General features: G+C 56.4%; 1 protein-coding gene across 1 annotated transcript; it reads left to right on the top strand.

Annotated features, from left to right (window-relative positions):
* Positions 1 to 274: 274 nt before the first annotated feature.
* CDR2L (cerebellar degeneration related protein 2 like) lies at positions 275 to 12,058 on the top strand. The gene is made up of 5 exons (XM_068978193.1): positions 275 to 353; positions 6,107 to 6,219; positions 6,538 to 6,686; positions 8,477 to 8,641; positions 9,713 to 12,058. The coding sequence occupies exons 1-5, from the start codon at positions 275 to 277 to the stop codon at positions 10,599 to 10,601; spliced, it is 1,395 nt and encodes a 464-aa protein (XP_068834294.1). The 3' UTR covers positions 10,602 to 12,058.
* The last annotated feature ends 391 nt before the right edge of the window (positions 12,059 to 12,449 follow it).

Raw genomic sequence — 12,449 nt, 5'->3', positions numbered from 1 at the left:
CCCGCCGTCCCCTCCCCTCCACCCTTTGTGCAGCCGCCGCCCGGTACGACCCTCTCTGCAAGACCCCGGCCCGGCCGGCCCGCGCGAGCCAGCCCCGCGTGGGCGTCCGACCGGCGGCCGATGGCGAGGGGGCGCGGCGCGGGCGGGGGCACTGCAGCCCGAGTCCGCGACGCGGGAGGCTCGGCCCGCCTCCACCGCATTGTCCCGGGCCCCGCGCCCCGGCCCTGAGCCGCGCCGCCGCAGCGCCCTCCCGCCACCCGCCGCCTGCGGGGCCATGCGGAGGGCCGCTAGGATGGAGGACTTCACGGCAGAGGAAGAGGAGCCCTGGTACGACCAGCAGGACCTGGAGCAGGGTGAGCGCAGGGAGCGGGAAAGCGGGGTGTGCCCCGCGACTCCTGTCCCCTTCTCCATTGTTGGGAGGTGTCACCCCGGGGAGGGCCAGACTGCACCCGGCGTGCCAGACTCCGAGGGGAGATGCGTCTGGAGAGTGGGGACGTGGAGAGACGGTGGCCTGCCCCGGAAAAGCGGAACCAGACCGGTGGAGACCTGCAGAAGTCAGGGGAGCGGTCTTCTTTCCCTAAACAACAGGGGCGGACATCACCCAGTTCGCCCACCTCATCATAGAGGCAGGAACTGCCCAGGAGCGCCGGGTATGGTTGAGGAGTCTGAGAATGCTAACTGAAAGTCTTTGGAGGCCAGGAGGAGGCTTGTTGGTTCTGTTTTGCTGAGTGGGGTTGTGTGTGGGGAGAGGTGAGGGGAGGAAGTTAATCCCATTCTAAACCCAGCGGCACCCTTCCCTGGCCAGGATTCCGGAGCTCACAGACTCCTAGAAAGTTTCCCCAGCTCCCTTCTCCTCCCCCGGGGGAGGTGATGAGGGTGCCGGCATCTTGCGGGTGAAGACAGCAGAGACAACTAGGAGTCCAACCCGCCTTCTGGAGGGAGGAGTCCCCCGGGCCCTTCCCCTGCTGGCCTTCTCCCAAATGGCGCAAGGTCTGGAGCAGGTCGAATTTGGGAATTCTGAGCAGTGCCCCAGATCAGAGCCTGAGTAAAGAGGGAGCCACGTTTCCATTTCTCCCATCTGAGGGCAAAGAGGGCGACTGGAAGGGGGTTGGTGAGGTGGCCGGGGTGACATCACTCCGAGGAGGGGGCGGGGCTGTTAGGACAGGAAGGAGGAGAAGGCTTGAGAGGGTCAGGGCCACAAGGCCTGCTGGAGTCCAATCCACCCTCTCTTCTGCAAAGTGCCTCCTTCTGGGATGGTCAGAATTGGAGGGGCTAGGAAGTGTATCCTAGAAGTGACCATAGTCACCCAGCAAGCCGGGTGGGTGTGGACAGTCTGGGTGTGGGCCGACAGCCTCCGCTCTGGGTCTCCAACTCTGGGGCCCAAATATCTGCCTTTGCCCCTGTGCGAGGCATCTACCCCCATCCTGGAGCCTTTGTGTTTCAGCCCTGACCCACAACCCCAAGTGGCCAGATTTGCTGGTAGATGAGGCTCTGCCCTTGTGCTCCGGGGTGTGGGTTAATCAGAGCCTCCGGGGGACCAGCATGGGACTGAGGGTGCTGGGCTAGACCCTGCCTCTACCCTCAGCCTCCCTGCCTGGAGTGAAATGCCCGATCCTGGCTGCAACAGCTCCTTCCCCCACCCTGGGCCAACTACTCCCCAAACCTCACATTACACAAAACACCCATCAGGCTCCACTGGGTCAGACGCCATCCTGGGAACTAGGAGCAGTCCTAGCCCTGGCCTCCTAGGTGCACCCGGCTAGGTGAAGTTGGGCTTGTAACTGAGTGGGGACGACAGGATGCAATGAGAGGGCTTCACGGAAGAGGTGGGCCTGGAAGAAAAGATTGGAAGCTGAGTGCCTGGGAAGATGGCCTCCTGGGAGGCAGATGCTAATGTCATTGCTGTCTCATTCCGTTCCCGTGCCCCTGAAGAAGGCTCTGGCACCATGCCCAGCCCAGATGTGGGAGGAAGGAGCCAGGGAGAAAGGCTGGCAGATGTGCTGCTTCCGGAGAGGGAGGGATGCCCAGATCCCAGGGTGGCAGCCCGGCTCTGGGGCCAGGGTCAGGAATGGGCCCCACAGGCCCCTGCTTTTCTGGCCTTGCTGATCTGCAGCAGTAGGCCTAGCCTCATGGCCTGAGTAGCAGCTGGATCCCAGCGGCAAGGAGGGAAACCAGAGACAGTCTCAGAAGAAACGAGAGCTTTTGACCAAAACCCCAACATCGGCTTGCCAAGGGCCAGGTGCGAGGCCAAGCCTGGGGACTTGATCTCCACCCTCCGGAGTCTCCACAGCCCAGCCTAGGAGGCAGAAATGGGATCAAACCAGCGCTTGTGAGTGAGCCACAGGGGCTCTGCAGCAGTGAGCCCTGCAGACAGTGAGAACAGACTTGAGGGCCCTCTGCTGTGAGATGCACAAGATTTATGCACCCCCTCGGAGCTGGAGGGGAAGAGCCACACCCCCAAACCCCTACTGCTCCGGCAGAGGAAGGAAGGCCAGTGGTCTAGTGGAGACAGTATGTGTACTAAGGCACAGAGTGATGTGAAAAGACTGCACCGGAAAGTGGGAATTATCCAGAGTTGGAGTTGAAGGAAGGCCCAGGCACAGCTACTGCAGCACCACCCCTGTGGGGCCCGGCATGAAGCACCAGATGGTGGGGTGAACTTGGACCAGAGGCCAACCATATGGGGGATCCGGGGCCTGTTGCTTCCCTCTTCCCCTCACCCAGTGCCCAAATTCTCTCCTGCGCAGTGCCCCCTAGTTTCCTCTGAGCATCCCAGGACCTGGTTTTTCTCAGCCAGCTCCACCCCCGCTGAGGATGGGTCCCAAATTTACTTTCAGATGCTTCGCCATCAAGCTCCTGTTCGACTTTGACGTTATTCTGTCCTAGTGGAGGGAGGCGGTGGGGACAGACAAGGCCCTCAGTTCTCGCTGTGCTCCCTCTGCCCTCTGCCACAAGCACCCGTGAAAATAGAAAAAGCCATTAATTATTAAGCGCTGGCACTCTCTCTGCCTGCCTCCCTCCCCCACCTTGGACCAGGTGTGGCTGGCCCTGTGGGTACCTCTTTCCATACTGAGAGCTGGCTGCTGAGTCACACATTTGAAGTCTTGGGCTCCTGACCTTGAGTCTCAGCCTCAAGGCCGAGCTCTGACATGGCAAGGGGAGGAAGGTGAGTGGACCCCAATTCCGCAGACCCAGAGTTCCCAACATTGGTGCCCTGAAGGTTGTGAACAGACCCCTGCCACACTGCCAGGTGGTAGCTGGCCTCCTCCCATCCCTTTTATCTTTGTCTTTTCTTCCCTGTGTCTGCTCTCTGTCCTTTTCTTGTCTCTCTTCTCCCAAGTCTAGAGGGTTCCATGCTAACCCCAATCAGGAGGGGCAGTGGGATTTCAGGGTTTCCTTTCAAAGACATCCCCCTGGCTCCCAGCCATTGTCTCTCAGGTTCTGGGGCATTGCTCCCAGGCAACACCTTGACTGGCATTCAGAGCCCACTGCAGGAGACCCCAGAAAACTTAGGTCCAGGCAGGGGAAATGCCAGTTCAGACCCAGTACCTTCCCAGTAGTGGTCCAGTGTGACCATTATTCTGGCTCTGGCAGGATACTGCCATGTTACTCCAGATTCCACTTCCAGCTTAGCCAACTCCTCTGTTCCCCCACTCCTAGGCCCCCCTCCCACTCTGGTCTGGGGTCTGCACCCACCCCAGAGCCATCCCCAGCCCTCATCTAGCTGGGGTCCTTTCCCCAGCAGTTGGCTCCACTCAGTCCCCTGCCCTGAAGCTTCTAAACTTCTCTCATGATCCCTCCTGGCTGCTCTGACCAGCTTAGCTTCCACTGTGATCCAATTTCCCTGAAACAGTCCCTGAGATTCTCCCCCACCCCAAACTACTTGCACTGTGTTCTCTTCCTCCCCTTCCTTGGAATCACTAGGCAGCTCTGATCACATTCGCTACCTTCAACATCCCCAGTTTATAGTGTGACTTGCAGCCACTCCAGCCCACCCTGCTGGTGGTAGGAATACATATCCAGCTCAGATGCTCACCTGGAAGAAAAAGCATAAAGTGCAGTTGTTCTCGGCCCTGACTGTGACCTTGGACTCTAGCTTAAGTTTCAGGGGTTTCATGCAGGTCATCCACAGAGCCTGTCCCCCAAAGCCAAGGCAGGAGACAGCATCAGTAGCAATGGCCCCATTGCAGACCACCTGACCCAGTTCCCAAGGAAAAAAAAAAAGAGCTGTGTTGAGTGTGACCTTCTGTTTTTCCATTTATACCTGAGTTATTTGAAAGGGTTTGTGGATGAGCCAAATGCTCGCCATCTCATTACAGAGAAAAGGGAGCTGGTGTGCCTCCCTCATCATGAACCAGGGATGGTTGGTCCTGCTGAATTTCCACCAAGCAAACAGCAGAAATTGACCTGCCCTCCTCTTTGAGACCACAATGTGATTCTTGGCTTCCCTTATAAATATATATTTAAATATAAATGAATAATATATATATATATATACTACTCTTTGCTTCTTTTTAAAAATATTGGAGTAGAGTTGATTTGCAACGCTGTGTTAGTTTCTGCTCTACGGCAGAGTGAATCAGTTAGGTATATATCTACTCTTTTTTTTAGATTCTCTTTCCATATAGGTCATTCAGTTCAGTTCAGTTCACTTCAGTCACTCAGTCGTGTCCGACTCTTTGTGACCCCATGAATCGCAGCACGCCAGGCCTCCCTGTCCATCACCATCTCCCGGAGTTCACTCAGACTCACATCTATCGAGTCCGTGATGCCATCCAGCCATCTCATCCTCGGTCGTCCCCTTCTCCTCCTGCCCCCAATCCCTCCCAGCATCAGAGTCTTTTCCAATGAGTCAACTCTTCGCATGAGGTGGCCAAATATAGGTCATTACAACGTATTAAGTAGACTCACCTGTGCTATGGGCTTCCCAGCTGGCATTAGTGGTAAAGAACCCGCCTACCAATGCAGGAGACATAAGGTGGTGCAGGTTTGGTCCCTGGATGGGGAAGATCCGCTGGAGAAGAAAATGGCAACCCACTCCAGTATTCTTGCCTGGAGAATCCCTTGGACAGAGGAGCCTGGTGGGCTACAGTCCATAGGATCACCAAGAGTCAGACATGACTGAAGCGACTTAGCATGCATGCACCTGTGGTATACAGTAGGTCCTTGTTCATTATCTTATACATTACCCTTTGTGTCTGAAAGGAGTTAGGCATATATATGTGGAAATATCCACTCCAAATGTCATGATACCCTCACCCAACTCCAGACCCACTTGAGATGATTTTTAGGGATTCTGGCACCTGCCACTTCCTTCTAACCCCCGCTCCTCTCTCCATGACACAGCCCCCTAAAGACAGACCAGGCTTTGAAGCCTGGTGCAGTTCTAATACCCAGCAAACCCTTCCACCCCCTCTCCTGTTGAGTGAGCTCCGGTCGTCCTTCCAAGCCCACCTCCAAAGCTGCTCCTTGTCTGAGATTCCCACCATCCGTGCCGTGAACTCTCCCTTCCCTATCTCCCAGGGCACTTTGCCCCTCTGTATGCTGATGCGCTTATCACATTCCACTCACTCATTCTTTCAAAAAAGATTTATTATTATTCACCTGCTCTGTGCCGGGTATTGTTCTAAGTCCTCAGGGTATCAGTGACTAAAACAGGCAAAATCCCTACCCTGTAAGCTTACCATCAGTCAAGGGGCAGGAGCAAGTTAATGAGCAAATTGTTGGGTAAATTAGATAGCGATAGGAGCTAAGGAGAAAAATGAAGCAGGGAGGGCATGGGGGTGGGGGAGGGTGCGACTTTAAATCAGTGTTTGAGAAAGGCTTCCTGGAGGAGGTGACATTAAACCACAGACTTGAGGGCACAGAGGGAGGAACCCTGGGAGTGTCTGGGGAGAGGGCATTCCAGGCCAATGCACAGGTCTCCTCAGGGCTTACATCTCCTTCCAGGCCTAGAGTCTCCCCAGAGGCGGCCCCTGGGTCCTGGTTCTCTGGGTCTGCAAGGCTCAGCGCAGAATGAATGTTCAGAACAGGAATGGGAGGGGTTTTCTGACTCCATTCTCAGTTGCTCATGCTCCTCCCACCCTCTGCCTGCCCCCCCCACCAGACTTGCACTTGGCCGCAGAGCTGGGGAAGACGCTGCTGGAGAGGAACAAGGAGCTAGAGGAGTCTCTACAGCAGATGTACTCCACCAACGAGGAGCAAGTGCAGGAGATCGAGGTGAGGGGCCCCCTGGGCCCTATACATGCTCCCCGACCCATTGAGGGCCCCTTAGTCTGTGTGTACCTGTATGCAGCTTAGGAAAAGGTAGCCCATCTTAGCAGACCCAGACTTGACCCAAAAGCCTTGTGCAGTCCACAGCCTGCACAACTGTCCCAGGCAGCCCTGTTGAACCACCAGCTCAACCCCCTCCCTCCGCTGCAGACGAATACCCCAAAGCAAACCTGTTCCTGAAAGTGGGAGGAGGGCCCAGGCAGAGACATTTTCCCCAACCCAGTTCTGAAAGGTAACTATCCCACCCCTACGCCCACCCCCCAGTACCTGACCAAACAGCTGGACACGCTGCGCCACGTGAATGAACAGCACGCCAAAGTGTACGAGCAGCTGGACTTGGCGGCCCGAGACCTGGAGCTGACCAATCAGAAGCTGGCACTGGAGAGCAAGGTGGCCCAGCAGAAGATCCACGGGTGAGGACCGGTGGAGCTGGGAACCTGGGTGTGAGGTGGTGAGGGGAGGCCCCAGGCCTGGGTGTACCTCTGTGTGTGTGTGTGTGTGTGTGTGTGTGTACCAGTGGGTGTGACTCAGATTCCCTCTCCCAAAAGCCCAGGTCTGGGAACCTGGGATGGCAGTGACTTTGCCCTCATTGATTTGGGCTGGTTTAACATCCAGGCCACAACCCTTCTTTAAGCACCAACTATATTCCAAGCTCTGTTTTAGGGAAAATATAGTGATGGGGATGCAAAGACACTGTCCGGCCCTCTGGGAGGGAAGGCAGGTACGTGAATATTTTATTGCAGTGCAAAGTGATACGTGATAGAAGAGTGTACAAGGAACTGAGGAGAACAGGGCTTCCCAGGTGGTCCAGAGGTTAACACTCCGCACTTCCACTGCAGGAGGTACAGGTTTGATCCCAGGTCAGGGAACTAAGATTTTGCACATCATATGGCCCCAAAATAAATATAAATTAATTAAGTGAGAGTGAAAGTTAGTCAGTCTTATCCAACTCTTTTCAACCCCGTGGACTATACAGTCCATGGAATTCTCCAGGCCAGAATACTGGTGTGGGTAGCCGTTCCCTTCTCCAAGGGATCTTCCCAATCCAGGGATCAAACCCAGGTCTCCCGCATTGCAGGCGGATTCTTTACCAGATGAACTACCAGGCAAGCCCGATTGAATAAAGTAAAAATCTTAAAAAACAAAAAGAAAGAAAGAAAAGAGCCTTCTGGTGGTCCAGTGACTAAGACTCCTTGCTTCCAATGCAGGGAGCCCAGGTTTGATCCCTGGCCAGGGAACTAGATCCCACAGGCAACAACTAAAGATCCCACATGCCAAGACTAAGATTGAAAGGTTGTTGTTGAATTACGATGCCGGGATTCTTGGCCCCCGGAGGAGAAGAATTCAATCCGGGGCCAGAGACGAGGCTTGATCGCTCAGAGCTTTTGTGTAATAAAGTTTTATTAAAGTATAAAGGAGATAGAGAAAGCTTCTGACATAGGCATCAGAAGGGGGTAGAAAGAGTACCCGCTTGTTAGTGTTGGCAATGGAGTTATATACTCTCCAGTGAATCCAAAGAATGTCTGGAGGTTGTAAAGACCTCACCAGACCTACTCCCATAATTTACCTTTTAAGACAACAGAATTAGCCAGAAGGTTTAATCCAGAGACTGTCCTCAGGCATAATACATTGTTGTTATATAATCCTTGCAAAGAGCAGGGCTACTCCCATAATTTACAGAATTCGCCAGAAGGTTTAATCCAGAGACTGTCCTCAGGCATAATACATTGTTGTTATATAATCGTAAGGAATGTAGAGAAGGAAAAAAACGTTGTCCTTTCTTCCTCCTTGAGAATTCCAGACCCCTCTCTCCTTGGGGACCCCTAGACTTCTTATCTACCTGCCTAGGAAATGACTCTCTCAAGATCAAAGATTCTGTGTGCTGCAGCTAATATCCAGCACAGCCAAATAAGTTAAAAAATAGGTAATAAATAAGTAAATTTAAGTAAATAAGTAGATACATTAAAAAAGAAAGAAATGGAGGGAGGAAACACGGAGAAGTGTCAGCTCGGCCTGGGAAGTGGAGCGAACCGTGGGTCCTTGGCTGCCCAAGGAATTCCTCGTCTGACCTCAGCCCCAGGCAGTGTGGCTCAAGGTTGCCTATCTGGCCCCAGCCTCCAAGCCCCACCAGGGCTGCAGTGAGGAGGGCTGGCCCCGTCCCCTGAGCATCCCTCCCATCCGTGTGTGCCCCACTCCACCCCAGGCTGACAGAAACCATCGAGCGCCTGCAGACCCAGGTGGAGGAGCTGCAGGCTCAGGTGGAGCAGCTGCGGGACCTGGAGCAGCTGCGCCTGCGGCGGGAGAAGCGCGAACGCAGACGCACCATCCACACCTTCCCTTGCCTCAAGGAGCTGTGCACCAGCCCCCGGTAGGTGAGGGCGCGCTGGGCCCGTCTCCACGGGGTGAGGGGAAGGCAGGGTGGGCACCAGGCAGCAGGCGGGAGGAGGGTTGTGGCATCCTCTGGGCTATCGCAGAGGCAGGTCGTGGAGCTAACAGCAGTCAGCAGCTGGCGCTGTGAGCCCTGGCCACATGCCCACCACGCTGCTAAGTGACTTAATTCTCATGGCAATACGGTGAGGTGTGGTTAATCATCCCCACTCCTCAGAAGAGGAAAATGAGACACCAAGGTCACCTGCTTAGTAAGTCAGACGTCTCACCCAGGAGGGACAAACCACTGTCCCTTTCAGTTCCCATTAAGCCTTTTGAATTGGGATGACTTACACGGTGGGGGACTTTGCTGGTGGTCCAGTGGCTAAGACTCCGCGCTCACAATTCAGGGGGCTTGGATTCAATCCACAGTCAGGGAACTAGATCTCACACACCACAACTAAAGATCCTGCGTGCTGCAATAAAGATTGACGATCTAAGACTTGGTACAGCCAATTTTTTTTTTTAAATAAGAATACACACTGTGGATTAATGGGTGTTTCAATAAAGGTCCTGGCAAGAGACGGATAGCACCCAGCCCAGGGTAACTGAGGACAGATCAATAAAGAGGGGTGGCCAAGGTGTGGGGAAACTGGGCGGACACTGCTACACCCTGGGGTTGCAATAGTCAGGAGTTGATACCATCCTGAGACCTAAAGGGACCAGGAGAAGGGAGGATACTGGAACCCAGAGGGCATGGAGCAGGCTTCCTGCCTGCCCCGCAGTAACCAGGGAGGAAGCCCAGGGAGAGACATTCATGGAGACCTCTCTCTGCTCCCACCCCTGGACCTCCTGCTGGTGGCTCCCATCGGCTGAACCCAAGAGAGAGCCAGGACACCTGGCTGAAGTGAAGGGCAAGCTCGCAGGGCAGAGAGCCGGGGGAGAAGGCCCAGGAGTGATTCTAGGTGGGCAGAGCATGCAGCCCAGTGGGGCAGAGAGATGCAGCTGGGCTCCAAAGGCCTGGCCTGAGCGCACCCTCGCCCTCTGCCCACCTGCCCCTGCTCCCTCCCAGGTGTGAAGATGCCTTCCGCCTGCACAGCTCCTCCCTGGAGCTGGGCCCGCGGCCCCTGGAGCAGGAGAACGACCGGCTGCAGACCTTGGTGGGCGTGCTGCGCTCCCAGGTGAGCCAGGAGCGGCAGCGCAAGGAGCGGGCGGAGCGCGAGTACGCGGCGGTGCTGCAGGAGTACTCGGAGCTGGAGCGGCAGCTGTGCGAGATGGAGGGCTGCCGCTTCCGCGTGCAGGAGCTGGAGGCCGAGCTGCTGGAGCTACAGCAGATGAAGCAGGCCAAGACCTACCTGCTGGGCCGGGAGGACCACCTGGCCGAGGCCCTGCTGGCGCCCCTCACCCAGGCACCCGAAGCCGACGACCCCCAGCCCGGCAGTGGCGACGACTCGGGCTCCCAGGACGGGGTCTCCTCTCCGGCCGCCTCCCCGGGCCACGCTGTGCGCAAGAGCTGCAGCGACACGGCGCTCAACGCCATCATGGCCAAAGACCCGGCCAGCCGGCACGCGGGCAACCTCACGCTGCACGCCAACAGCGTGCGCAAGCGGGGCATGTCCATCCTGCGCGAGGTGGACGAGCAGTACCATGCGCTGCTGGAGAAGTATGAGGAGCTGCTGAGCAAGTGCCGGCAGCACGGGGCCGGGGTGCGGCACGCGGGGGTGCAGACCTCGCGGCCCATCTCCCGGGACAGCTCATGGAGGGACCTGCGGGCGGGCGAGGAGGGCCTGGGGGAGGCCAAGGCAGAGAAGAGCCTCAGCCAGCACGTGGAGGCCGTGGACAAGCGGCTGGAGCAGAGCCAGCCCGAGTACAAGGCGCTCTTCAAGGAGATCTTCTCCAGGATCCAGAAGACCAAGGCCGACATCAACGCCACCAAAGTCAAGACGCACAGCAGCAAGTGACGGTTCCCCCCCCACCCCGGGTCAGGCCAGTGGGGGTCCCTCGAATCTGGGCCCTTCAGCCTCTGGTGAGTGAGGGAGCCCTTTTAGCAGCAATACACCCCGGAGGGAGGTTGTCCTCTGACCCAGGGAGCACGGGGAAACCCACTCTCTGCTGATGATGGAGGCCTTCACAGGTCCTGGACCGATGGAGGTCCCAGGACCCTCCGTCACCCGCGCCAGCCCCCAGGCGCAGCCCACAGATTGCAAGCCAAACGTCCCCACTCCCCTGGGGATTCTCAGCTCTCCCAGCCCTGACCCCTGACCCCTGACCTCAGGCCTTGCTCTCAGATTTGTGGCCAAGCTTCTGAAAGCCATTCTGGACCCGTTGACTTTTTTATTTCAACGTTGGTTTTCCTGAGAGATTTTTTTGCAAGGCAAGTTCTCCTTGACCTCCCCCTCGCCACAACTGGAAACACTTGAAGGGGGACCCCAGAGCCAGCTGTTGCAGGTTCTAGGGGTCTCCCGGACCACCCACTGCTTCTCCCCAGCTGTGACATGCTGTCATTCCCTTCGCACCAGCTGCCCTGCCTCAAGGGTCCTGACCAGGTCAGAGATGGCCCCTGCCAGGCAGAGCAGAAAGCCTGAGCCAGGCCTGAGCAACCCTCAATGCCAATCCTGGTGAGGGCGAGCTTGTCCCTGGACACCCTCAGCCCACCCCAGATCTGTAGCCAATCAACTCAGAGCCAGCCCCTCCTGGTTCCAGCCCCAGAAATGCCTTCTGGGTATCAAGCCTTCCAGGGGTCCGGGCGATGGAAGTTCCCATCTCTGCACGCCTCCTCTCACTCACCGAGCTTGGCCTCTGCCTGTCCCCATCTCAGGGACCACAACATGTCTCGTTCACTCCCACGCTCACCACCAGGCCCACCCCACTGCAGGTCATGAGTGCCACCCCTAGAATGTCCTGGGCGTGTCCCACCAGCTCACGGTCCCAGGATCCTCCCCTGCCCCCGCTCCTCCCAGGATGCTTACCCCACCCTGGGCAGTATTGAAATGGGACTAGATGGGGAACATGTCTCCTCCTTCCCATAAAATGCCTGCTCTTAACCACTCAGCTTTGTGGGGGGGCTTTTGAGGACCCAAGAGGATCAGGGACTTTATCTTATGTTAAGGCTTCAGAAGATCCAGCTTCAGCTAAGAGAGGCCCAGATCCCCAGCTTGCCCTTCAGGCTCCCAGTTCCTTCTACCACCTATCCTGAGACCCTAGGATTGGAGGAGGGAAGTCAGTGGCCCTGGCCTCTGTGCTGGGAGCCTAGTGGGGAACCTTCATGCCTTATCTGTTTCTAAGGGGTTTTCTTAACAAGCCTCCCAGCCTCCCTGGAGGCACCACCCTGCTCTCCGGGCGGCACTGTGATGAGACCTGTCAGGTGGTCCTTGCATTCACACATCTTGGAAGCTTTCGTCCTTTGGAGCCAGACAGCTCCCAGCCCTCCGTGTATCTCTGTCATCTAGGGTGGAGGGGGTGGGGTGGGACAGGACAGGTGGGGGAACGGCTCCTGCCTCTTTGCTCCCCACTTCTGTAGCTGCCGACCAGCGTCATCTTTGAAGTATACATGAGAGAAATATATTTACAAATGCTTTATTCTCTTCTTTAATAAAAAAAAAAAAAACGCACCATTATTCTAAAAGCAGAAATGGCTCTGGAGCCGGTGGTCCTGTCTATGCATCTCCTACACCAGCCTCCCATCACACAGGCGGGGGCACATCCTGACTCCACTCCCTTGTGATTGGCAGCCAGACAGCAGACTCTTGGAAGTTTCCATATTTGTTGAGTGCCAGCCATGCCAGAAGTGTTGCCTTGCCAGGTGCCCG

This window comes from Capricornis sumatraensis, chromosome 8 (assembly GCF_032405125.1).
Source record: "Capricornis sumatraensis isolate serow.1 chromosome 8, serow.2, whole genome shotgun sequence".
NCBI classification, from domain to species: Eukaryota; Metazoa; Chordata; class Mammalia; order Artiodactyla; family Bovidae; genus Capricornis; species Capricornis sumatraensis.
Note: the sequence above shows the minus strand (reverse complement) of the source record. Positions and strands in the feature narration are given on the sequence as shown.

Bases quoted from the DNA above. Each gene is read 5' to 3' on its own strand.
- CDR2L (XM_068978193.1), top strand. From the start codon at position 275: ATGCGGAGGGCCGCTAGGATGGAGGACTTCACGGCAGAGGAAGAGGAG. The intron at 6,220-6,537 runs GTGAGGGGCCCC...CCCACCCCCCAG, and splicing joins AGCAAGTGCAGGAGATCGAG to TACCTGACCAAACAGCTGGA. The intron at 6,687-8,476 runs GTGAGGACCGGT...ACTCCACCCCAG, and splicing joins GCCCAGCAGAAGATCCACGG to GCTGACAGAAACCATCGAGC.